The sequence below is a fragment of the Protomyctophum parallelum genome (assembly GCF_964188405.1).
Source record: "Protomyctophum parallelum genome assembly, chromosome: 4".
NCBI classification, from domain to species: Eukaryota; Metazoa; Chordata; class Actinopteri; order Myctophiformes; family Myctophidae; genus Protomyctophum; species Protomyctophum parallelum.
Genome location: NC_139700.1, coordinates 21,552,733 through 21,579,336, shown reverse-complemented (window position 1 = coordinate 21,579,336; position 26,604 = coordinate 21,552,733). Strand labels below are relative to the sequence as shown.

At 41.9% G+C, this 26,604-nt stretch overlaps 1 protein-coding gene across 3 annotated transcripts; it reads right to left on the bottom strand.

The window, feature by feature from the left end:
• Positions 1-513: 513 nt before the first annotated feature.
• prpf18 (PRP18 pre-mRNA processing factor 18 homolog (yeast)) lies at positions 514-26,604 on the bottom strand. 3 transcript variants are annotated; one of them, XM_083763238.1, is made up of 11 exons: positions 26,419-26,604; positions 22,090-22,167; positions 21,838-21,864; positions 20,065-20,172; positions 15,248-15,361; positions 14,497-14,643; positions 14,299-14,370; positions 13,862-14,002; positions 13,276-13,347; positions 13,020-13,175; positions 514-1,854 (listed from the first exon to the last, which is right to left on the bottom strand). In XM_083763238.1, the coding sequence occupies exons 1-11, from the start codon at positions 26,482-26,484 to the stop codon at positions 1,774-1,776; spliced, it is 1,062 nt and encodes a 353-aa protein (XP_083619364.1). In that variant the 5' UTR covers positions 26,485-26,604; the 3' UTR covers positions 514-1,773. The 3 variants fall into 3 exon arrangements, with proteins under 3 accessions (XP_083619364.1, XP_083619365.1, XP_083619366.1); XM_083763239.1 differs by lacking the exon at positions 21,838-21,864; XM_083763240.1 differs by lacking the exon at positions 21,838-21,864 and having other exon boundaries at positions 20,065-20,169.

Here is a 26,604-nt window from a genome sequence, read left to right as displayed (position 1 = left end):
GTGACGTGGGATGAGGCAGTGGGGAACACACAAATAACGACAAGGAGCTAATCAGGTCACCATGGTTACGGAATGTAATAAGGTCGGAGTGCCTCCATTAGCATCGGCAAGGATTTCCATCAGTGGCCAGGTGGCGTTTGGTTCATCAATAAAAGATACTTGACATTATAGTAGACGATGGATAGGCTTGTTCAGAATGAATTCAATGTATTTCAGTTCTTATTGCGCCACATGGTACTTCAGAGGTGAGTCTTTATTAGGAGTTGTTTTCCTACAGACACATTTTATAGTGACACCAAATGGATGAGAGAGGATATGCTATAAATAGACTGGCTCTTCAGCGGGTGGAACAAGGGAACACATTCTTCTGAATTTAAAATAAAATCAATAGGGGGCAAGTACAGTGAGCTCTTGGAAATGGGATTATTTCTCACAGGATCATATAAATAATCATAAAACATAATTTGAATGCACTAAAATGGAGACAAGTAGGCTACTTTGACTAGTTCCAGCTGCTGTTGTAAAACTTTATTATTTAAATGAAAACTCAAAGACATGATTGACATATTTGTTTTGACATTTCCACAAACAGAAGTCTTGGGTGTAATAAAACTTACAATCAACTTCAGCCAAGGACATCTTCCTTGAGGTATTCAATCTTTCTAAAAGGGTCATGCACAACATTTTCCTGTATCAAAAGGAAAATTCTCCCTGCCTAGATCATAACAACTCAGTAAAAATGGGTAACTCCTTATTTTCCTTTTCCCATTTCCCTTGGGCAGTGTTTCTCAGAAGCAGTTGTAAACCAAAAGCAGGTTGCAGGATGTTCTGGCAAGTTCAAGGACAAAGAACAACCTCCAACGGGGAATAACATGTTATTTAATATACTGGGTCATGCTTTCATAGTCACAAAAGTCCTGCCCTCGTGTGAAACCAGTTTATACACATTGTCGCAATATACATGGCTGCAACTATCTCTGGCCTTACTGCTTCTATGATTCTGCCCTGCAGTAAGGCTCTGCTACTTTCGCTTTTAAATCTCACATGGAACTCAGACCAGCCTCTCCTCTTTAGCGTAAATAAAAAGAACGTTTTAGCTACTCACCAAAACAAAGGCGGGTTGTGTCATTAGAAAGCCTACTTTCCTTAGTGGGAGCACCCTGAGCCCCCCACCACACAAAAAGGGATTTTGTTTCCACCGGGGAAAAAAGCTTTTAGTTACTCCAATACCTATATTGCCCAGAGGATTGCCTGGGTCGGAGAATTGCCGGAGGAATATTTTTCCGCCGGTGAAAAATAAATCCCTTTCTGGCCAAAAAGTACCGTTTATATGTGTGGTGGGGGGCTCAGAGTGCATCCACTAAGGAAAGTAGGCTTTCTAATGACACAACCCGTCTTTGTATTGGTGAGTAGGTTAAACGTTCTTGACATTTCCACTAAAGAGGAGAGGCTGGTCTGAGTTCCATGTGAGATTTAAAAGCTAAAGTAGCAGAGCCTTACTGCAGCAGTAAGGCTATGGACCAGAGCTAGGCTGCAACTATCAAAAGTAACTGTGACAGAGGTTCTATTTTTGTCAGACATTGAAAAGGCTCCAGAGGTTATTAAAAAGCATTAACGTTGTCATTACATGTATTAATTATTGTGATAATGTACTGATAGAATGTGTTCACCCTGACACACTGGAACAGTCATGAAAAAAGTTGAGTCTATCACTACCCTTTTGAAAAGACCATGGTGTAAGAATCCTTCTTATTCCATTTACATGGAGTGAAATTATAGGGCATTGTACTCAACACACTTTGATGGGTCAGTTGTGAAGTGTTTCTGGCAAATGGTCATTAGTCTCTTCATTCCCTGTGGAGAGAAATTAAAGAAAATACATCATTACTTAAGTTCATCTTCTATTTACATTTTAATTTAATTACATTGGACTTTATAGACATATTTGTGTGCTAAGATTATGCCCAAACACAGGCCCATATATCTAGACCCCCAAAATCAGAGCAATTGTCAAATTCCAACTATGACATGGCCGGCGTCAGCACAAAACTGGGTTGTTAGGTAATGTTTTCTGTTGTGTATTTTATTTTATCCATGACTCAGTTTCATGAAAACAGTCACACATACTCTCTAAGGCAGGGGTTCAACGTTTTGGGCTGGGGACCCCCGGAAAAGCTTTGGTCATGTCTCGCGACCCCCGCCCCCACCCCCCCAATACAAATTGACCGCTACAATAACCTTAATAGAGAAAATACATCATAAATAAATACTGAAAATAGATCATTATCTCATCCATAGCTAGATGGCAGTAGAAATAGTTCAGCACAGGCTAACATAGATTTGTTCTATTTTTTTTAGAAAGAGAGTTGTAAGGGAAAAAAAAGAAATTAAATCCCAATGTTAAAAACGTCTTTGGCCTGGATGGCTAAGTACATTGATTACCAGGTATATAATCAATGTGTTTTCATTGTTTGAAATGCATTTTCTTAAATGCACCAGACCTTTAAGAGTATTTGAGCAGATCACCAGCTACCATAGAGGCCACCAGTGAACTGCGCTGTAGACACAAGTTATTGTAACACACATGATTTAGTGGATGACAGTATAACCCTAACATATAGAGACAAGCTACAGTTGCCTTATATGTGTGCTTTTGCCTAAGAACTAAATCTAAAGTTACTATGTTTAGTGACCCTGTCTGAAACCTAACCACTGAGTAGTGCAGAGATTTGTTAAGCTATCTAAAAATCACTAGATATTAGAGACAGAGTGACATGTGGTTCCACCAATCAGCAGTCAGTTTAGGCCTGGCTGATATGCTGTTCCAGCCACACAGTAACCTGTTGAAGCAGTGATTACCTTCTACCTGCAGTGCTGCACTAATCAAGCCCAATTGAACTGAGTCAGTTCAGCTGTTGAGGTTAGAGAGAGAAAGACAGCCAAACAGCAGTGCACAGCACATGAGAAGAGCACAGAACAGAGAGAGAAAAAGTGTGATACTAGAAGAGTTTTATGAGCACAAACCACAGCGAAGCAAGGTAACTCACCACATCTTATGAGTTAATTTAAGAGTAACAAATAATTGGAAATTACTTTGGTTTTGATGAGTGGTATTGTTTATTTCTAGAAACCATTGTGGATTCACTGGGGCAGCCATTGCATTGTTTGTGCCCAGCCTGTTTCACACAGAATCGGTGAGACAGTTCATTTAATTTCAATGAAGGGATATTGTTGTTATTTTTGCACTTTGCAAGTGAACACTTTGAGGGTGTAATACTACTAAGAAGAAGTTTATGTTTGTTTACTAAAATGGATGTAATCCATTTCATGATGCACTTCCTACAAGTGTACTGATGTTCATGTGAAGATGTGTGTTGTTTAAAATACATAATGTGAAAAAGTATGTACAAAGGTTAAAAATGCACAGAGTGTTGCATACAGTATTTCATTTGTTTTCATTTAAAGAAAGTTCATGTAATGCATATTTCATGGTTAAAAACTAATGAACAGACAGTTGATACTTTGATACTGATTAGATTTCTCTGACCCTGTCTGATGACAGGTCAGGTTTTTTTGTTGGATTGGATCGTTTTCCAGTTGACCATTCCAATAGATGGCGAGCTTCCCACCAGGATCTAGAGATTGAGCGACAGCGAGTATTCCCCCATACTCTGGTGACCACTGGACAGACAGACTACTGCACTCTACAGTGTGGTAGGCCTAATCTGCAGACTCCCCCACTCTCAGCTGCAGTAATCCCAATTCCCCCTCTCTCCCTTCGCGCACACGCATGCACATACATTCCCCTGGAATTGGAACTCTGACACTTACAGTTTTGGAAACCATATGGAACTTTGACACATACACTGATACATACCTGGATGGTTTATCCTTGGAACTCTGAACCATAACACATATACTGATTTTGCATACATACATTACCTTACCTTACCTTGTTCATTCATTGGGAGAACAGTGACTGAGTGGTCAATTCATTACTTATTGAAAGGGTGGATATTTGTAAATTGTATGTCCTATTTTGATTGTTTGATTGAACTGGAAAGTTAGAAGGGTGCACCCAAATTAGAGAGACACAGTGAACTGTGAGAATTTGAGCAATTGCTATTCAAGTTGGTACCAATTTATTTCTTTTCCATATTGTATGTTTGTATGTTTGTTTGTTAATTGTTTTTTTCAATATAACTGCCGGCAATCATTTAACATTTAACCTCCTTGTGTCTGAGTCTCATTTAAGCACTCCCCATAGCTCCAGCAGTCGAACCTACACAATAACTAGTCCAGATTTTGCTATAGTGCCTTATAGGTGCTACAAGTTACTCACAGAAGTGTCACTCTCCCCCGTTTGGCACAAGTTGGTATTACAATTGGCGAGCTAGCCAGGAGCTATGTTGGATGCTTAATTGTCACTTAATTGGTTATTATTGATTTGCAACGGGTTACATTCAAAATCTGAGTCCAAACCTAATACAGTCAAAATGGAAATTGTGATGAAAGAATCGATCAAAATCCCCAACTCTGTAATAGTTAATGGGATAACAGGTACATCTGCTGATGATGAGGTCGTTACTTATCTTCAGAAACATGGTGAAATTAACAGATTCTTTACCATTAATGACAAAAACTCAGATTTCCACCACCACTTGATAGCAGAGTTTAAATGTGGCACTGCCATGGAAACATTAGAGCCCCAGCTGCCGTTTCAGTTGAAACATTCCAATCAAGATGCAGTTGTTTACGAAATACAGAGCTTGGCAAGTGTTTATACGTTAAATGCCCGTGTTAATGCTACCAAAACATACATGGACGAGTTGCGTGCAATTGCCCGCTTGAGTGGAAATTCTCTTGAGCAAATGCTGAAAGAAGAACTTGAAAATCTTGCATTGTCTTCCACTCCTCGTAAACAAATTGACCCGTCTTCTCCAAGTTCACACCCTTCTGATCCTACAGTCCTTGAATCACATGATGCAGCTAAAAACCTGACCGACTCCCTCTCAATATCAGCTACACCAGCTGCGGCTCAGGGCACATTACCGCCCACAATTGATTTAAATCCACCCAACGTGCAACGAGTGGTGGTCGAACATATTGTTCGCAGTAGTGGAACCTCATCACACTTCACTACACCAAGTAGGCTTCGTGCCTTTTCAGGGAAAGTTCCCCGACCCACCAACGAAGCAGATTATGACACCTGGCGCACAAGCGTTGAAGTCCTTATTAAGGATCCTTCCGTTTCTGACTTGCAGTGCACACACCGCATACTTGACAGCCTACTTCCACCTGCTGCAGAGTTAATCAAGCATCTAGGCCCACAGGCTCAACCCTCTGCCTATCTTGAACTACTTGATTCGGCCTATGGAACGGTTGAAGATGGTGATGAACTCTACGCGAGATTCATGAGCACATTGATGGATTCTAATGAAAAGCCGTCTGCATTTCTACAAAGATTGCAGGTGTGTCTGAGCCTGACTATGCGGCGCGGTGGTGTGTCTGCACAAGAATTTGACAAGCAACTCCTAAAGCAGTTCTGCCGCGGCTGCTGGGATAATGCCCTAATAACTGACCTCCAGCTGGGAAAAAGAAAGGAGTCTCCACCTTCCTTCCCAGAACTCTTGCTGATGCTAAGAACAGAAGAAGACATACAGGCTGCGAAAGTGAGCCGTATGAGACAGCACTTGGGCACAGTCCAGCCTGCTCCTAGTGTCACTAAGCAGCGTACAATGTCTCATCTACAAACAGCACATGCCACTGCTGAGTCTGATCATGTCACTGAATTTGAGATGCTGAAAAAACAAATGGCAGACCTCAGCGCCCAGCTGAGTAGCATGAAAAATGAGAGACAAAAACAGAAACCGAAACAAGAAAAAGCTCAGTCCTCTGCAGCAAGTGCTGAGGTCCGACCTCCAAAAAATAAAGAAAGCAAACAGCAGAGACCTTCTCCCAAGACTAACAGCAAGCCACGCCCTTGGTATTGTTTTCAATGCGGTGAGGATGGTCACATCAAATCTGCTTGTGACAATGAGCCTGATCCTGTCCTTGTAGCTGCCAAGAAAAAGCAGTTGAGACAAAAACAGTCCATGTGGGAAACCACTAATGGCCCGGATGACGAGACCCATTTAAACTGAATGCTGCTTCCATCGAGGGACATATGGGAGCAACAACAGATAAATGTCGTCCCAGACCAAACAAACCTAACCTGAAACGAGTTCAGGCTAAAGAGCAGTCTATACAAATTCCAAAGGGCCTCATTGGAAATAAAACTACAGCCCAAGTGGTTATTAAAGGCAATGACACCAACTGTCTTTTGGATACGGGGTCCCAAGTGACAACTATACCCCAGTCTTTCTATGAAGACCATCTCTCAGACTTGACTATTCATCCACTACATGGTCTACTTGACGTGGAGGGTGCCAATGGTGAATCAGTCCCCTACTTAGGATACATAGAGCTCCTCATCACTTTCCCTAAAGACTTTGTAGGCTCTGATATTGAAGTTCATACCTTGGCTTTGGTTATTCCCCACCTCCGCTCTGCAAGCCAAGAACAGGTGCTTATCGGCACAAACACTCTTGACGTGCTTTATGCAGACTTCTCTGCTGACCAGAACCTCTCTACTTTCCAGCCGTCAGCGTATGGCTACCGAGCTGTTCTGAAAATACTCAGACTGCGTCAGAGTATCTCCAGTGATACCCTTGGCGGGGTGAAGATGCAAGGAAAGAACCCTGAAATTGTCCCCGCAGGACAGACCGTCGTTCTGGAGGGAACAGTTAACTTGTGTAATGCTCACACTGAGAAGTATGTCATTTTGGAAGAACCATCAGCCTCTTCCTTACCTGGTGGCCTACTGGTTTCGACAAGCCTAGTGAGTGTGCCAACAAAACAACCCTGCCGGTTACCTGTTGTGCTGAAAAATGAAACTGATCATGACATTGTCATACCGCCCAGAACAGTACTGGCAGATGTTAATGCCGTAGTGCGAGTGCTTCACAAAGAACAGACTGTGAAGGATCCAAACTCACCTGACGTGCAGACAGAGTCCAGTCAACATGCAAAGTTGAGCTTTGATTTCGGAGATTCCCCCTTACCTGTCGAATGGAAGGAAAGAGCAACACAAATGCTAAATTCCATGCCGGAAGTCTTCTCCCAACATGACCTGGATTTTGGTCAGACAGATAAGGTCAAGCACCATATCAAGCTCAACGATGAGACACCGTTTAAGTACAGAGGCCGTCCCATACATCCACATGATGTGGATGCAGTGAGGAAACACCTTCAGGAACTTCTCGACTCAGGCGTGATACGAGAATCAGAGTCCCCATTTGCTTCCCCCATTGTAGTCGTAAGGAAGAAGAATGGTTCCGTTCGTCTTTGCATAGACTACAGGAAGCTAAACCTTCAAACCATCAAGGACGCGTATGCCCTTCCAAAGCTGGAGGAGGCGTTCTCTGCGCTGGCTGGATCAAAATGGTTCTCTGTTCTCGACTTAAAGTCGGGATACTACCAAATAGACATGGAAGAATCCGACAAACAGAAAACAGCGTTTGTTTGCCCATTAGGATTTTGGGAATTCAACAGAATGCCCCAGGGAATCACTAATGCTCCATCAACATTCCAGCGACTTATGGAGAAGTGTATGGGAGACATGAACCTAAAGGAGGTTTTAGTGTTCATTGATGACCTGATCATTTTCTCATCATCCTTGGAAGAACATGAGAAGCGCCTCAAGCATGTACTACAGAGACTGAAGGAGTATGGATTGAAGCTGGCTCCAGAAAAATGTAAATTTTTCCAGACCTCAGTGAGATACCTTGGTCATATAGTCTCAGAGCAGGGTGTGGAAACGGACTCTGAGAAGATCAATGCGTTAACAACGTGGCCTGTCCCTACCGTCCTGAAGGAACTTCGGTCCTTTCTAGGATTCGCAGGATATTACAGACGGTACATAAAGGGTTACTCTAACATCGTCAAGCCCCTTAACGAGCTAACCTCTGGGTATCCACCGACTGCAAAGGGAAGAAAGAAACCTGACAAAGGTGCAAGCACAGAGTACCACAACCCAAAAGAGTCTTTCGGTCAAAGGTGGACACCTCGTTGCCAGGAAGCCTTTGAACTGATAATCCAAAAACTGATATCGGCTCCGGTTTTGGGCTTTGCAGACCCCCAGATTCCTTACATCCTACATACTGATGCTAGTACAGTTGGCTTGGGGGCTGCATTGTACCAAGTTCAGGATGGCCAACCGAGAGTCATAGCTTTTGCAAGCCGAGGACTATCAAAGAGTGAAACCAAGTACCCAGCGCATAAACTTGAATTCTTGGCCCTCAAGTGGGCAGTCACTGATAAATTCGCTGACTACTTATATGGAACAGACTTCACGGTGGTAACAGACAGCAACCCCCTGACTTATGTCCTAACATCGGCCAAACTCGATGCAACAAGTTACAGGTGGCTGTCTGCCCTTTCCACCTATTCCTTCCAACTCCAGTACAGAGCTGGCAAGCTAAACCTTGATGCTGACGCATTGTCTCGCCGCTCTCATGGTATTCCGGAGGATGACCCAACATCACGAAAGGAGAGTGAAAGAATCCAGAAGTTCACAGATTATCACCTAAGTGATGCCGAACATTCAAACACTGTACCTCAAGATGTGGTCCAAGCCATATGTGAACGGCACATTGTCACCGTTACTGAAGGCAACGATGCCGAAATGCCTAGTCCCGGGTTAGCTTTAGTTGAATCCCTTGCTCATAATTCTACGGCTATTCCAGACAGCTTCCAGGAAGAACAAGTTGATGGTTTTCCTCTAATCCCCTCTCTCTCTGAGGATGAGTTGAGAGAAAAGCAGCGATTCGATCCTGCAATCAATGAGGTTATCGTTCAGATTGAAACTGGTCAAACCCCACCTACCAGTCTCAGGGAAGAACTCCCTGAACTTCCTTTACTGCTACGTGAGCTGAACCGCCTGGAGCTGCGGAATGGAGTGCTGTATCGAAGGAGGCAAGATGGACCCAATATCACCTTCCAGCTAGTGCTTCCTGATGAGCTGAGAGCAGTAGCATTTAAGAGCCTCCACAACGACATGGGCCACATGGGAGTTGAGCGGACAGTAGATCTCGCAAGAGCCAGATTTTATTGGCCAAAAATGTTCATGGACATTGAAAAGATGATCAGAACCTGTAAGCGTTGTGTTCTTCGCAAGTCCCTACCTGAGAGAGCCGCTCCACTAGTGAATATAAAGACTAGTAGACCTCTTGAACTGGTGTGTATGGACTACTTATCCGTGGAACCAGACCGGTCCAACACCAAAGATATATTAGTCATCACCGACCACTTCACTAAGTACGCAATAGCGATACCAACTCCAAACCAACGAGCACGTACTGTAGCAAAGAGTCTTTGGGAACACTTAATTGTTCATTATGGTTTTCCAGAAAGGTTACATAGTGACCAGGGTCCTGATTTCGAGTCGAAGACTATAAAAGAACTCTGTGAACTTACGGGCATGAAGAAGGTGCGAACTACACCATACCATCCCAGAGGGAACCCGGTCGAGAGATTCAACCGTACTCTTCTCCAAATGCTTGGAACACTAAGTCAACAGGATAAACAGCACTGGAAAGACTTTGTCAAGCCTCTTGTCCATGCTTATAATTGCACAAAAAACGAGGTGACAGGATTTTCTCCTTACGAATTAATGTTCGGGAGACAGCCAAGGCTTCCGATCGACTTAGCCTTTGGTTTACCCATCAATACCTGTGGAAAGTCTCACTCCCAGTATGTCAGTGACTTAAAGTGCCGTTTGGAAGAGAGTTACAGGATTGCAACCTCTAACGCCCAGAAGAATGCTGATCGCAACAAGACCCGATTTGATAAACGCGTCACAGAGTCAACCCTGGATGTGGGTGATAGAGTTCTTGTTCGCAATGTCAAGCTGCGTGGAAAGCACAAATTAGCAAACAAGTGGGAGGATGATGTCTATGTTGTCATCAAGAAAGCTGGTGAGATGCCAGTCTACACGGTCAAGCCCGAAGGTAAAGATAGACCTGTACGTACCCTGCATCGCGACCTGTTGCTCCCTTGTGGCTTTCTATCCGCAACCTCGATGGATGAACCTGTCAGACAGCCTACTGTCAGAAGACCAAGGACAAGACAGAATCCTGATGTTGAGAGTGAAGAGGATGTTGATTCTGACTCAGTGGATCTACCTCCCATGGTTAGATATCCTATCCAGACAACAATCCAAGATACTCACAAGTCGAGTGACCCTCCTTGTGTGACCAGGCAATCACATGCACCTGATGTGTCATCTCCTGATATTCCTGCTCCGCCAGGAGTTGAATCCCATGAAGAGGACACAGATGGAGATGAACCGGAAAATGATGAACATGAAAAGGAAAACTTACCCGAATATGTCAACTTACCTGATGAAGACATCTCATCCGAAAGTGATGATTCAACCGGACCAGACCCCTTACCTGACATTGACAAGTCCCCTCTGGACACATGTCTGCAACCACCTGAGGAAACGTCTCTCAATGTAAATGAGTCATCCCCAGTGTTGTCAGATGTGCAAGAAGAGGAGGCATCTGAAAAAGAAGAAATTCCACCTGAACAGTCTAGTTCAGTAGAGACGAAGAATGAACTACACCAAGATACAGAAACCCCTGTCCGTCGCTCTCAGAGACAATGTGAGGTACCTGAGAGACTTCAGTATTCTAGATTAGGTAATCCCTTATTATTTGTTGTGAACTCCCTTTTCCATGGCCTGAGTGAGGCATTTGCAAGCTCCATGCAAGGTTTTGATTACTCAGACCTAGAACAGCAAACCTGTCAGGGATTGAAGAGACCTGTGATCATCCAACCATCATCATCTGAATGCACAGGGACGTGCATACCGTCAAGAGGGGAGGATGTAACACACATGATTTAGTGGATGACAGTATAACCCTAACATATAGAGACAAGCTACAGTTGCCTTATATGTGTGCTTTTGCCTAAGAACTAAATCTAAAGTTACTATGTTTAGTGACCCTGTCTGAAACCTAACCACTGAGTAGTGCAGAGATTTGTTAAGCTATCTAAAAATCACTAGATATTAGAGACAGAGTGACATGTGGTTCCACCAATCAGCAGTCAGTTTAGGCCTGGCTGATATGCTGTTCCAGCCACACAGTAACCTGTTGAAGCAGTGATTACCTTCTACCTGCAGTGCTGCACTAATCAAGCCCAATTGAACTGAGTCAGTTCAGCTGTTGAGGTTAGAGAGAGAAAGACAGCCAAACAGCAGTGCACAGCACATGAGAAGAGCACAGAACAGAGAGAGAAAAAGTGTGATACTAGAAGAGTTTTATGAGCACAAACCACAGCGAAGCAAGGTAACTCACCACATCTTATGAGTTAATTTAAGAGTAACAAATAATTGGAAATTACTTTGGTTTTGATGAGTGGTATTGTTTATTTCTAGAAACCATTGTGGATTCACTGGGGCAGCCATTGCATTGTTTGTGCCCAGCCTGTTTCACACAGAATCGGTGAGACAGTTCATTTAATTTCAATGAAGGGATATTGTTGTTATTTTTGCACTTTGCAAGTGAACACTTTGAGGGTGTAATACTACTAAGAAGAAGTTTATGTTTGTTTACTAAAATGGATGTAATCCATTTCATGATGCACTTCCTACAAGTGTACTGATGTTCATGTGAAGATGTGTGTTGTTTAAAATACATAATGTGAAAAAGTATGTACAAAGGTTAAAAATGCACAGAGTGTTGCATACAGTATTTCATTTGTTTTCATTTAAAGAAAGTTCATGTAATGCATATTTCATGGTTAAAAACTAATGAACAGACAGTTGATACTTTGATACTGATTAGATTTCTCTGACCCTGTCTGATGACAGGTCAGGTTTTTTTGTTGGATTGGATCGTTTTCCAGTTGACCATTCCAATAGATGGCGAGCTTCCCACCAGGATCTAGAGATTGAGCGACAGCGAGTATTCCCCCATACTCTGGTGACCACTGGACAGACAGACTACTGCACTCTACAGTGTGGTAGGCCTAATCTGCAGACTCCCCCACTCTCAGCTGCAGTAATCCCAATTCCCCCTCTCTCCCTTCGCGCACACGCATGCACATACATTCCCCTGGAATTGGAACTCTGACACTTACAGTTTTGGAAACCATATGGAACTTTGACACATACACTGATACATACCTGGATGGTTTATCCTTGGAACTCTGAACCATAACACATATACTGATTTTGCATACATACATTACCTTACCTTACCTTGTTCATTCATTGGGAGAACAGTGACTGAGTGGTCAATTCATTACTTATTGAAAGGGTGGATATTTGTAAATTGTATGTCCTATTTTGATTGTTTGATTGAACTGGAAAGTTAGAAGGGTGCACCCAAATTAGAGAGACACAGTGAACTGTGAGAATTTGAGCAATTGCTATTCAAGTTGGTACCAATTTATTTCTTTTCCATATTGTATGTTTGTATGTTTGTTTGTTAATTGTTTTTTTCAATATAACTGCCGGCAATCATTTAACATTTAACCTCCTTGTGTCTGAGTCTCATTTAAGCACTCCCCATAGCTCCAGCAGTCGAACCTACACAATAACTAGTCCAGATTTTGCTATAGTGCCTTATAGGTGCTACAAGTTACTCACAGAAGTGTCACTCTCCCCCGTTTGGCACAAGTTGGTATTACATTATGCTTCAACCAGCCAAATTGTTCAATGAGCTGAGCAATGCGTGTACTCCATAGCGATGATTGATTGGCTGAGCACGGAATGTGATGTATGATAATGTATGATGCTAAGAACGCCCCTCACTTCACCCAAGTGAAGTTTGTATTTGTAGACCAGAGAGAGAAATATCAGGTTGGGAATTGTAAAGTTATAGTTAGTGTCATTTTAACTCTTACTCTCTGCCTCTTAATGCATATATTTAATGGACTCTTGTTGCTTGGGGAACATCTTGGGTTCTCACCTGAATGTACTTTCTCTGTGTCTCATCGTTCAGGACATGTGCCACGTGTTTGGAAAAGATCTTCTCTCTGCCTGTACGAGCATGGATGCCCACCATGGTTACACCGATGGGCCAAGGAGCATTACCGATGGCCATCTGCAGATATGCATCATTTGCCTGGGAAGGGACATACAGTATATCAATTGCATGACCCCAAAGACATGCAAAACTTCAATTCAAAGATTTTAGTAGTCAGTAGTAGTCAGAAATGACTTACCTTGACATATTCTCTTTCCAACATGAATTTGATGATATCCGTGATCGACTCTTTGATGTCAGCTGGTAAACTCTGGCAAAAAACAAAGTAAATCAAATACGAGCAAAATTGTATACTAATTTATAAGCCTTTAACCCATTTTGGGCGGGAACCCCTTTTGGTGTTTCAAGCATTCTGTTATACTTTAGCTGTTGAAAAATAGCAGATCTACAAGCTCATATGAACTTGTAGGTCTGCTATTTTTGAAAAATCGTAAAAATGCAGCACAAATCTTTGAATAGGTATATATTCTTTCAGAGCAAACTTCTTTTTTTTCGACGTCAGGACTAAATGGGTTAACCAATTCTACTGATCATTAAAATGAAAACTGCCCGTTCTGTATTACACACACACACACACACACACACACACACACACACACACACACACACACACACACACACACACACACACACACACACACACACACACACACACACACACACACACACACACACACACACACACACACACACACACACACACACACACACACCCCTTAAGTGGTTAGTATTTTCATTTTCCTCACTTCCTGTAGAAATGTTACCTTCTTTCTCAGCTTCCTGAAGAGAGGTTTGAGATAGGTTTCGGTTTGTGAGTGAGTGGCACTCTGCAGCTTGCCCTGAACACTGCGCTTCACATGGTCTACTCGGCTGTTCAGGTCTTTGGCCCAAACACCCAGGAGAAACTATGGAATACAGAGGGATATGTTAATCAATTGAATGAAATATATATGTTTAAATATATGGATAAAGATGAATTGTTTCATTTTCTAAACGCCTCTTCCAAAGATAGCCAATTGTTCTACACACAGATCATCAAACAGCTCCCTCTAGTTCCTATATTGTTACAGAAGTCAGTCTCTCACAGTCTCTCTCAGTCTCTCTCAGTCTCTCTCTCTCACTCTCTCTCTCTCTCTAAAGTGAAACAACTGTAAAGCTGTGATTTTGACAAAGTAGATTGTGTAGCATTCCCCAGTCTTACCCTCAACACTTTGAAAATGATATCCTGGTCACGATTGTCATCTCCTGTGCCCAGGCAGGTTTTTCCAATAGCCTATAGGAGATTCCAAAAATAAGTTGAAATTGAAAAGTAACCTTTTTTTTTCCAACATTAAGGTGGCCTTGGTATTAGACTGTAGTTAGACAGGTGGATTGATTCACGAGTCCTATAGCACTCTACCGTCAGTTCTTCTATGGTCGTATTCTCCTCATGAACTTTAAGGTCAAACTGTGTGTCTATTTGTCCAGGCTCTGTTCCCCCCACAATCTCATTCAGGTACTGCAGGTCAATCTTGTCCATGGCTGCCTTCAGGTCGTTCCTCAATCCCTGGTACCAAAGGACAGCAGAAAATATCATAACAGTGCCTTCAAACGTGTCTGAGAAGATACTCGATTCAATTTGCACTTGCAATTAATGTCTGGTTCACTGACTATAGTACCCGATTTGTTCCATTTGTGCTTGCAATGTACGTTAACGTCTGATTTACTTAGGCAGCAGTTAATTATGTGATCAGCGAATGGGAACCTCACCTCCTAGCATTTTTGTGTTTGTGTGTAGAAAACAGCAAAAACTTGGGTTTCCTGAGGTGACATACCATTTTCTGGTTCAGTTTCCCATAGCTTCACTTCACTGGCACAGCAGCAGATTTAAACTGGAAGCATGTGTCATGCGTGTTTCCAGTTAAATTAAATCTGAAGCGAAGGGAAACTGAACCGGAAACAGGTATGCCACATTCTGGATGCAACAAAATGCACCCCTGCATTGTGTGAATGTTAGTAAATCATCATATTTCCTCTCTTTGCACAAGTCTATGCATAAAGAACACTTTGTGATGACAAGAAATGTAAAATTCACGCAAACAGCACTTTCAGGCCAGTTAACCTCAGGATAAATAAGTTGCTGTTGCAGTACAGCCTAGTATAATTCATACCTTGTTAACTTCTGGGGCCAGAATCTCAATCTTCCGTAGTCTTTGGAAGGCATCGTAGTCTGATTCTCCAAAAAAACGGACAGGCTCCCCTCTCTCCCTCAGCCGTCGGATTACCTTCATGACAACAGCAATGGATTATGTTTTGTTTTTTTTGTCATCAAAGTTTTTTAATGATTTTACAATAAAGCATACACAATTCACATGACTTACACAAAAGAAAAATACAAGAAAAAACTAACAAAAAACAAAACACAACTAGCAGTAAAAAAAAAAAAGAAAAAAAACCCATGGACAACACCCCTCCACATTCTGTTGTTGACACTAGGGATTATGTCATCTGTAATGTATAAATACAAATTGTTACTGCAACCATCCTTTAATATATAAATAAAAGTAGTCCCATATTTCATGGAACTTTCCTTAAGTTGGGTCCAGTCTGTGATCTCTGGTGTAGCAGAGCTCTTCCAGTTTCTCAGTATCAACCTAGCTGCAGTAATAAGACCTGCAGTCACCAATGGATGTTGTGTCTTGGTGACCCCCTGTGGCAGCACCGTGCGATCTCCCAAGAGACATAAACTTGGGCATTCTGGTAGTATTAACCCTATCCAGTCTCCAAGTTCCCCTGTACCTCTTTCCAGAAAGGTAAAACCTAAGGCTGTCAAAAATAACGCGTTAATGGCATTAATCAATTGCGTTAAAATATTTAACGCAATTAACGCATGTTAGTGTTCCCCCTAACATGCGCCCGTGCGCGCGGCTCAGGAACGTCCAGAGCATAACAAATCTGTCACTGTGTAGCACACAGTCATGATTGAACAACACCAGAGAGATAGCTTGTGTATTGTAGTTTGGTTGCAAAGTGGTTTGATTCTGTAACTCTGTTGCGTTACTTTGTCTGCCTAGCAAAGCCTCATTAGGCTACACTGCACACATACACACACACACACACACACACACACACACACACACTATAGTGTTAGCTATCAGCGCGCTGCAAGAATCACTCGGGTCCGTCGCAACTTGTGGACATTTTGAAAATGCCATTAATGTTTGTCCGTCTGGTTTCGTTTTGTTCTACGCGATTACGTGAATCAGCATGGCTGCGCCTGCAGTAGGCTATTACCAAAACAAACACATGGTACTTTTGTGTCGCACATGGAAAGCAACTGAAAACGACCATGGATATATTAAAGACAGTTCCCCTGTGCTGCTGTGCACAGCGGAGATAATGCACAACTCCAGGTACGAACCAAAACACTGAAGCTGATTCACGACTAACTATCTCCAGACTAGTCCTGCAGTCCCGCAATGAAGGAGAGACAATCTCGCCTCTCACTACAGTCCACTACAATGCCATTCTAGCCTTAAAACCTACATTTATATGTTATTCAATAATTACTTTAGCGCAAAATATAGGCTTTTCTAAACCAAGCCCTGTTTCCAAAAATGCTTATGTGCCATTATTGTATTTTGTGAATTTCAATTAACTATAGTCTACAGTTTAACCCATTGCTTCTCAGCTATTTTAATTTCAAGGACCCCCAAATTAAATTGATAGAAAGTAGCCTAGGCCATTTTATTATGATTTTCATCTCTGGACTGGGACCCCAGTCTCCATTCATCCATCCATCCATCTTCAACCGCTTATCCCTAGTCGGGTCACGGGGGCAACAGCTCCACCAGAGTGTTCCAGACTTCCCTCTCCAGAGCAACATTAGTGACTTCCTCCTGGGGGACCGCAGTCTACATGGCCAAAAGCCAGTGTTGATTTAACTCAAAGTGTAGGCTAGGCCTACAAATGCTCACATCACATCATGGCTATACTAAATGCATTAGAAAACAAAAAACATTCAAAAACGAATGTATATCCGCTTTCTGTCATTTATATTTCCATTTCCACAACAATAAACAGGAAAACATGGCATATTTTGGACATAGTTCGAATGGTGATTAATCATGATTAAATTAATTTTGAAGCTGTGATTAATCGGATTAAAATTTTTAATCATTTGACAGCCCTAGTAAAACCACATGATATCCTCCAGTCAACACTCTTTCTTCACCAATATGCTCAGGCCTTCCGCTTATCCCTGTAGTCAGCTCCATGCCCTCCGTCATACACACTATTAAAATTTGGACACAATTCAGGAGGCATTTTGGCCTCAAAAGTTTATCTTACCTAACTCCAATATACCGTAATCATTTGTTTGAGCCCTCATGTTCGGATCCTGTCTTCCGAAACTGGTTTGACAAGGGGATTAGAACTATTAAAGATCTGTACAGCAACGGGACTATGGCACCATTCTCATACTTAACAGAGCAATTCCGTTTACCTGGCTCTCACCTATTTCGCTACTTTCAGATCAGACACTTTGCACAAAGACAATTCCCAAACTTTCCAAACCAACCCAACCATTCTGCAGTGGATTCTTTACTTTCTCTGAACCCAATTACAAAGGGCTTAATTTCAACAATATATAATTAACTCAACTCAATAAACCCAGAAACTCTCAACCATCTTAGGACGGCATGGGAGCAGGACCTGGGGCTAGAACTGCCCGACCCGATATGGAAGACAGCTCTGAGACTGGTTCACAGTTCCTCAATCTGTGCTAGACATAATCTTATCCAATGTAAGATCATTCATCGGGTTCATTACACAAATGCAAGATTAGCACAGATATTTCCAGATATTAATGATGCATGTAACCGGTGCAGACAACCCGCTGCTAGTCTGTCAGTCTGTTTTGGTCATGCCCTAGGCTGGTTGACTTTTGGACAGCTATATTTCAATCATATTCTGACATATTGGGTGTACCTATCCCACGCAACCCGTTAACGGCCTTGTTTGGCATTCCCCCAGGGACTAACATTCCTCTACACCTTAAGAGAATAATACAGCAAACATGGACGCCCTTTGTTGACCATGTAAAAACCCTGACGGTAGTCCCAGAGATGAGCGATATTTGAACTATATAATGGTGAACGCATAGGCCTATGCATTGTACATGCATCGTGTAAACGGGTGTCTGCACGCACACACACACACACACACACACACACAGGTGGTCCCCCCCTCCTTTCTTCTCTTTCCCCTCCCCCCTCTCCTTTTTAATTTAATTTATTTACTTATTTTTTGTAATTTTCCCCTTCTCCAGTATTGTCTCTGCATTGGGGAAGAGTGGGTGGGCATAGTGGGTGGACGGGAGGAAAATGCGGGGTGCCTTAAGACGTATGTATTAACAAATGTATATGCTGACATGAACAAGGACCCCACATGGGAGGGGAAAAATGTAAAGAAAATATAAAAAAAACAAAAACAACACAACACAATCCCAAAAGGCATGTAAAAATGTACCATTTTCCCCTTTACATTTCCAACACCGTTTGTCTTCCACCAAGCACATCCTAAAACAGTTTCACAGGGGTATAGTAGAATCTATGTATAATTTTGTAATGTATAAATCTTTTAATATCCCTAGTGGCCCACCCAACTTTGGAAATTATATTTGACCATTTCTCCTCACTTATTTCACATCCTAAATCCCTTTGCCATATTAATCTAAGATTTTCAGTCTTTGCACTTTGTAATTCCATTATATTTTTGTAAATTATTGAAGCCCTATGCATTGTCAAAAATAGTTTTCAACATATTAGATTCCTCTATACCTCTGTTAAGGTTGAACACACTTCTAACACTACTTCTTAGTTGAAGATATTTGCAAAATTCACCCCTACCCATCGAGTTAAATTGATTCCCCAACTCCTGATATGACTTAAAAGTTACATCCATATATAAATCATCAATTACACTTATGCTATTTCTTTGCCAAGGCTCCCAGCTAAATGAATGTTTACCTATCAAGATGCGTGGATTATCCCATATAATCCCTGTTTATATTGGGATTTCCCCATCAGCCTATGGACCTCAGACCATACCCATTGGGAATGTTTCAAAATGGGACTCTTCCCCCCTTCTACCATTTTAATCTGAGAGAGAACCTGTATGGGTTTGAAAGGAGCTACCATAGACGTTTCTATCTTTACCCAGTCCAGTTGGTTATCACCTTCAGCCCAATGCCTCGCTAGTTTAGACAATTCAAAAGCCAAGCCACCAAGCCACCACATTCCCTAGGTTAACACATATTTTTAATATTAATCCTTGGCTTTTTCCCCATTCCACAAATAATCTCTCACCATCTGATTATATTGTTTGTATATCCCACTAGGAATAGTCAGTGGTAGCATCATTGATATATAATTAAATTGTGGCGCTATAACCATCTTAATAGTATTAACTTTGTCCCATAAAGTAAGATTACGGTAATTATTTTCCACCTTTCCAAATTGTTTTTCATCTCTTGAAGTAGTGGAGCAAGATTCATTTCTATTATATCTGTCAACTCAGCACTTAGCTTTAGACCCAAATACTTAATTCCCACTGGTATCCATCTAAATGGAAAAATGGAAATCTCTGACCGGGCACACGACCTAGATACAGGCATCACCTCTGACTTCTGCCAATTGATTTTATACCCAGATATTTGAGAGAACGTTTCAATCTTATTAAGAATTATGGGATTGGGAATAGAGGTTGCAGGATCCGACACCAGTACCAAAATGTCATCCGCATATAAAAATAGCTTATGTTCCGCACCCCCACCCCACACACCTTAAATAACTGCATTTGCTCTTAAAGCCACAGCCAACGGTTCGAGAAATATGGTGAAGAGTAGCGGACTCGGATTCTGGTTTCATATTTTATAAACAGAGGAACTGGTGTAATTGGAAGTTATTCATGCCATATGGTGACTGACCTCCTGCCGTGACAATGTCATAGTAGGCAACTTCTCTTCTGTAAGCTCCAACTCCATCCCTGGAGTAGATGTGGTGGGTGGCTCATTTTCCTCCTCCTTATCAGTCTTCTTAACAAAGTGGATGAAATGAAAACATACTGCAGTTAGGACTCAACTATGGTTACACACATTTTAGATGGTTGCCATTTAAACAATTTATATCACTTTCCACAGATACAATTAACAAACATATATTTGTTAAAGTGTGCCGCATTTCATCAAGAGATCAAGAGATTACACATGGATACTTGAGAAGGGTTTAAAACACTCATAAACCACTGGTCTGCACACATTTAAGCGCCCATCTACTCACCTGTGAAATCTACTTACACCTGTGATGTTCCTATAAAAGCAAGCAGTCTCACAGCTTACCAATGAAGGCTCATACATAGTCTGGATTTTCTGAACACCGAACTACAACATGACATCACGAGCCGCGGTGAAGAGCAAACCACCGCCACCGCTCCAGCCCTTCTCTCTGTTTAGTCACCACCGCTCAACGTTATTGGTCACCTCACCACCGAAAATCCAGACTATGAATAGGCCTTGAGACAGACATCCATATTTTCTTAATATTCATATTGTGGCATTTTATAGATGTCAAAAGAAAACAGGACTACCAGTATCTTAACCATGTGGAAACAGATGTGTTCAGTACAGCATCAAACACTCCAATAATGGCATTTCAAATGTGCTGATACAGCATGCTATCAACGGCACATGCATCTCAGCCCTCTTAGATTGTGTTTTGAAGGACACAATCTATAAAATAAAATAAAAAACACAAAACCTTGTCATACGCTGCATTTGTAAAGAGCGTAGCTTCATACACTCTTTCACTGAAAATAAAACAGAAATGTAGTTCCCCCCCCCCCCCCCCCCCCCCCCCCCCCAAGAGCAACTGTTGCAAGGCAATGCAAAACGAGTGAAATGAAACCACGGGAAAACGTAAAGTTGGCACAGCTACGAATGCTGCTTCCACATGTGCAACATATGAACTCTATAACCATGTTTTTAATAGAAAACATACTGAACATTTCATTGTCTCATGCTGAAATCCACACTCAGGCTGTGTCCCATTTGGTTTTTGTATGGTTTCCTTTCCTTGCCCCGTTGCCTTCTGACAAACTATTAGAAATGGCAATAGAATAAAATAGCGCAGACCTGGGTCAAACAGTATTCAATCACAGATAAGTCTTAGTGAGTGTTCCAAACTCCATGGAGTACCAAGAGGGTATTCATCAGATTTGGATCATTCTGATATATTTGCACTTAAATGTTTAAGACCGAGATGATTGATAGTATAATATTTCTGACACTATTAAACTATCCTACACACTGCCCTGTCGTGTGTGTGTGTGTGTGTGTGTGTGTGTGTGTGCATACACACGCAAAAAAGCAAGATAAGCAAAACATTAAAGTATTATAGCAAATACGATTTGACCCAGGTTCCAAATAGTGTTGAAACATACATATTATATAAATGTATACGACATACAGTAAAAGGAATCACTGGCTGATAGCCACCAATAATTTGAAAGATCCATTCCAGAGCAATTTGATGCCATGACAATCATTAGAACTTTAAATAGTGAATAGCACATCATTGCCAGTTTTTGGATGACTGGTGACCATCAAGAAAGTGCCAAGGAAGGGAAAGCTTTTGGAACACAGTCATTTGATGGCCCCACTGTCATGCATCCTGTCAACTATCTTTACTGTACCATCCCATACCTGTCTCTCGGGAGTCTCTTTCTGAGCCTACAGATGCAGGCAGAAGATACAGGTTGGGGAGAAACAGCACAGTCAACACAGACACAAAAACGTATGTACACCTCCTGATCAACCCCGGAACTGGTTTTGTACCTGGCCAATAATGCACAAGTTAACACTAGGCTTAGACTCCAGAGTCCAGAGTGCGGCGTTCGAGTACATATACAATTTAATCATTTATGATGTTTGTGGATGTTACTTTTCTTCCATTACCTTATATCCACATCTTTCGTAATATTCCTCTTCCTCTTTGCGTGCCAAGTCAGCCCTTTTGAAGTATCTCTTTTTATCCTGAAAAAGATGTACACAAGGTCACATTAATTTGCAATCATTTGGGGTAGTTTATGGAATAAATGTGAGTACACAGTCACACACACAGTATACTGTAGATTTAAAGGGGGTGAAATTATAAGTGATATATTTTTGAGGGGCGCTAGCCCCTCAAAAATACAGGTGTGAATACAGGTGTGATTTTTATTATAACAAGTGTTAAATAGCTCTATAAAGGATATGCGTGTGGCATCATCATCAAACTATGCTGTAACGCCTACCGAGTGGCCAAATATAATTATGACAACCATTACTATCCGAGTATAATTGCTCAATAATAAAAATCACACTCATACAGAGGACGACAGAAAACGATCTCCACAAACTGTCAACCTTGCACACCAAAAGCTTAAGGAAAATTCATATTCAATTATGGCCCAAAACCATCTCCAACCAACACCTTCTTGATCTGTACAAACAGGAAAACATGGATACCATCCTTATGAGAAGACGGTGGAAATGGATTGGGCATGTAATACGTAAAAAACACCAAAACTGCCCTTCACTGGACACTAGAGGGCAAACGCAAAAGAGGCCGAGCCAAGAACACCTGGCGTAGGACAGTGGAGGGAGAGTTGAAGACCCTGCATCACACCTGGGGATCTATAAAGACGCTGGCCCAGGACAGACTGACCTTTGTTGCTGCCCTTCATGCCAGCCAGCATAAAGGGCAGTAAAGTAAGTAAGTCATGTGAAGTGAGGGGTGCTCTTATCATACATCACATTCCGTGCTCAGCCAATTAAATCATCACTATGGGGTCAAAGTCGTACGATTAGTGAAATTTGTTCTCCGCATTTAACCCATCTCTTGGAGCGGTGAGACGCAGCCAAGGAGCGGTGAGCTGCAGCCGTGTCGCGCTCTGCAATCATTAGTTGATTTGACCCCCAATCCAACCCATTGATGCGGAGTGCCAAGCAGGGAGGTATTGGGTTCCATTTTTAGTCTTTGGTATGACCCGCTCGGGGATCGAACCCCCGACCTCTCAGTTTCAGGGCAGACACTCTAACCACAAGGCCACTGTCTGGTACACACAGACACACAAAGATGGGTATGATAGGAGCCCCTCAATAATAATAAAAATCACACCCGTGTGAACTAAGTGAGGGTCGCTCTTACCATCATACATCATCTCATTCCCGCCAATCAGAATTTGTGTCCTCACCTTCGTCTTCAATGTTTGTGTTTAACTGTTTATGCAATGTTTGTGTTTACAAACACTCAAAGCTGGGGCCTGTTTCACGAAACTTGGATTAACGAATCCAGGATTTAGGCCAAAACCAGGCTTTTTAAATCCTGATCTTTACAGCCTGGTTTATTCCGTTCCACTAAAGCCAAGCGAGGCTCAGAATTGGAGGATTTGGCGAGCCGGGATCAGCAAGCCTGGCTTAATAGACAGTCTGGCTTTTTGTCTCTAGACCCATTCTGTAGAACACAGATTTACTGATCCTTCTTCTTCATGGGGTATTAAGGCAGTTTGCATCCTTAATAGTTGCATTACAGCCCCCTTCTGTATATCTCATTATCTTTACTAATCTATTCAAGACTTACTGATACAAGGACTTAAGCTTCTAAAATAAATACTGCTGCTGTAATTAAAGAGAGAACATACTCTCAATAGTGGATAGACTGGCCCAGGCCGTAGCGTAACGGTCTGGGCACCGGACTGGTGATCCAGTCGCGGTGTGCCGTGGGTTCGACTCCCGGACCCGACACGGCCTTTACCGCATGTCATCCCCCCATCTCTCTCCCGTTTCCTGTCAGCCTACTTTCTATCCCTTAAAAAATCAATAAAGGCGTAAGCCGCAAAGAAATATCTTTAAAAAAAAAGAAAAAATAGTGGATAGACTGAATGATTAACTACCCCAAAAATATAGTTTACATTTTACCACTACTATTAACTTAAAACAGAATTCTTAATATTGTAAGCATAATGATATTGTCGCATTGTGATATTTGGCCATAACTCCCTCCTCTGAGGGAGCTACCTTTGGGGAAGGGGGTTGTTGTCCAGACAGGGGCCAGACTGGTGAGGGTCATGGGAGCATGCCAAAGTTTGTGCTATTGCCATTGAGAATGCATTGGGCGTTTAAGTTAAATAACTCAGAAACTACAAAACATTTCAAAGTAAAACGTTCCAGCATGTGTCTCCACAGTAAGCTGAATTTTACAAAGTGTGAATGGAGTTTCTAGGTGAAAGTGATTTTTTGAAGTGCCACTATCTGCCTATAAATGTCTCAAATTTGAAAGCACTATATTTCTAAAACTATGAAACATTTCAAAGATTCCTTCTCAGGCACACATGTCCACCGTAGGATGAACCTAAATAGGTTTGAATGGGGTTTCTAGGTGTAAGTATGTAGGACTAGTAGTGGGTGAAACGTTACAATGGTAATATGTTGTAAAACAATGAGTAATGGTAATATTTAGTGGTTTTCACTTTTACAAATAATAATAATAATAATATAATAATTCTTCTTAACCGTGCACTGCACTTGCACGACAGCAAACCTATTCATGGGGAACATTCACCAAAAGCATCTGATCTACAAGGCTAGCTGTCATGATGTTGTGCAGCCTATATATTTTGGTTATTTGATTTTATATAGTGCTTAAATTAGTCCTTTAATGCAGACCGATACAAATAAGGCAACATAAACCCATAATAATTTAATAAATCTGGAAAACATCATTGGTTTGTGATCAGTTTGACTGCTTAATGAACAGTAAAGACATCAGGATTAGGTTAAACCTGGCTGTTAGCCAGTCCAAAGCATTAGTTTCCATGGTAACTTATGTAGCATCACTTTCATGAAACCGAATCAAGCCTCAACATATCCAGGTTAACTGGTTAAGTTAATCTGGCAAGATCAACCAGCTTTCATGAAACCGGTTAAGCACTGATCCAGGATATATTAAGCCAGGATATGTGTTAAAGCCCGGCTTAATCTCTAATCCAAGTTTCGTGAAATAGGCCCCTGGTCATTCGTTGTCAATGGCATTCAATGTTTGCGTTAGGACAATGTTTGTGTTTACACACCCTCAAAGCTAGACATAGGTTGGCAATGGGCTAGAGCCAGAGTAAGACAGTTACGAAAACTCTTTTCACTTCATGGGGCCGGCCCAATGGCGGCTCTCCTACATAGACTTCTATTGAGAACTATCACATCAATGTTAAAGTATTACAAAATGAACTAGAAAAAGTGCCCTTCTGGGCACAGGTCTCCACCAGGATAGGAATGTAGGACATTGCAGCTTGCCTTCATCTGGTGGTTGGATAAAAGGGCAACAAAAGTAAATTATCCACAGATCCGTGCAGTTAGAGGTAAAAACACTTTTCGGCCAGTTATAGCGCCACCTTGAGGCTGAGTTGAAATTGTTCATGTGGCATTTCGTCCTCGGCCTAGTGGGAATGTGCGTGCACAATTTCACGCGATGTGTTCATGATTTGCAGCATTTTGTTTGAAACTGAGCACTCCTGTGAACTTTGGAAGCCAATCTTAACCAATCAGGATGGAGTCTGAGAAAAGACCGGTTTCGTTGAATGGCTCTAGAGAGACTGTGTACGGTGTACCAATTTGCGCAATGTTTGGACAAAATCTGTAGGTGTACTGTGCAAAAACTTGTTTTGCACAAAGCGGCCTCCTGGTGGCGCTATAACAGGCCGTTCTGGAAAGTTCGGGGCAGAGGTTCATCGTTGGCATCCAGGGAGTGTGTGTGCAAAATTTGGCATCGACCGGGTTAACAGTGGCCGAGATTAGCTGCTCACGGACACACATGGACGGACACACGGACGGACGGAGTGCAAAACATACTCTCCCCCCATGCCTTCGGCCTGGTGGAGACAATTACTAGTAAATAGGTCTATTTGTCTTGTGTTCAATTGAAAATAGCTTAACCAGCCACGTATCCCCCCACGGCCTCTAGATGACGCTGTGGGTTGATTTAACTGAGATAAGATGAAGCAACACTAAAAATAACTCGACAACAACGCCATTTCAAGGCCGCGCGATTAGTATCTATGATGATTTGTGTTTCTGTCTTTATGTAGAAGAAAACTAATAAAATCCATTTAAATCGTTTATCGGTTCCAGTTTGTGTCTGTTTCTCTAGTAGTGTGTAAAATATTTGGGTTTCCGAGGCTACCGTCTGTGTACCATTTCAAAGCTAGGTTAGCTAGCTAACAAAAACAAACATCTTTATCAAGCACTCACGTCAACAAGATCTCTATCTTCGATGAGTTTTCTCTTCCTCGCGATCTCAGCCTTAAGTATGTCCATTTCACCACAAGTCTTCAGGATACTGTTTGATTTCAACAAACCCCAGACTGTAATATTTAACAAACTCACAGGATTGTAAAATGTGTGAGACGAGGCTGGTACTAGCAGGCGGCTACTGGC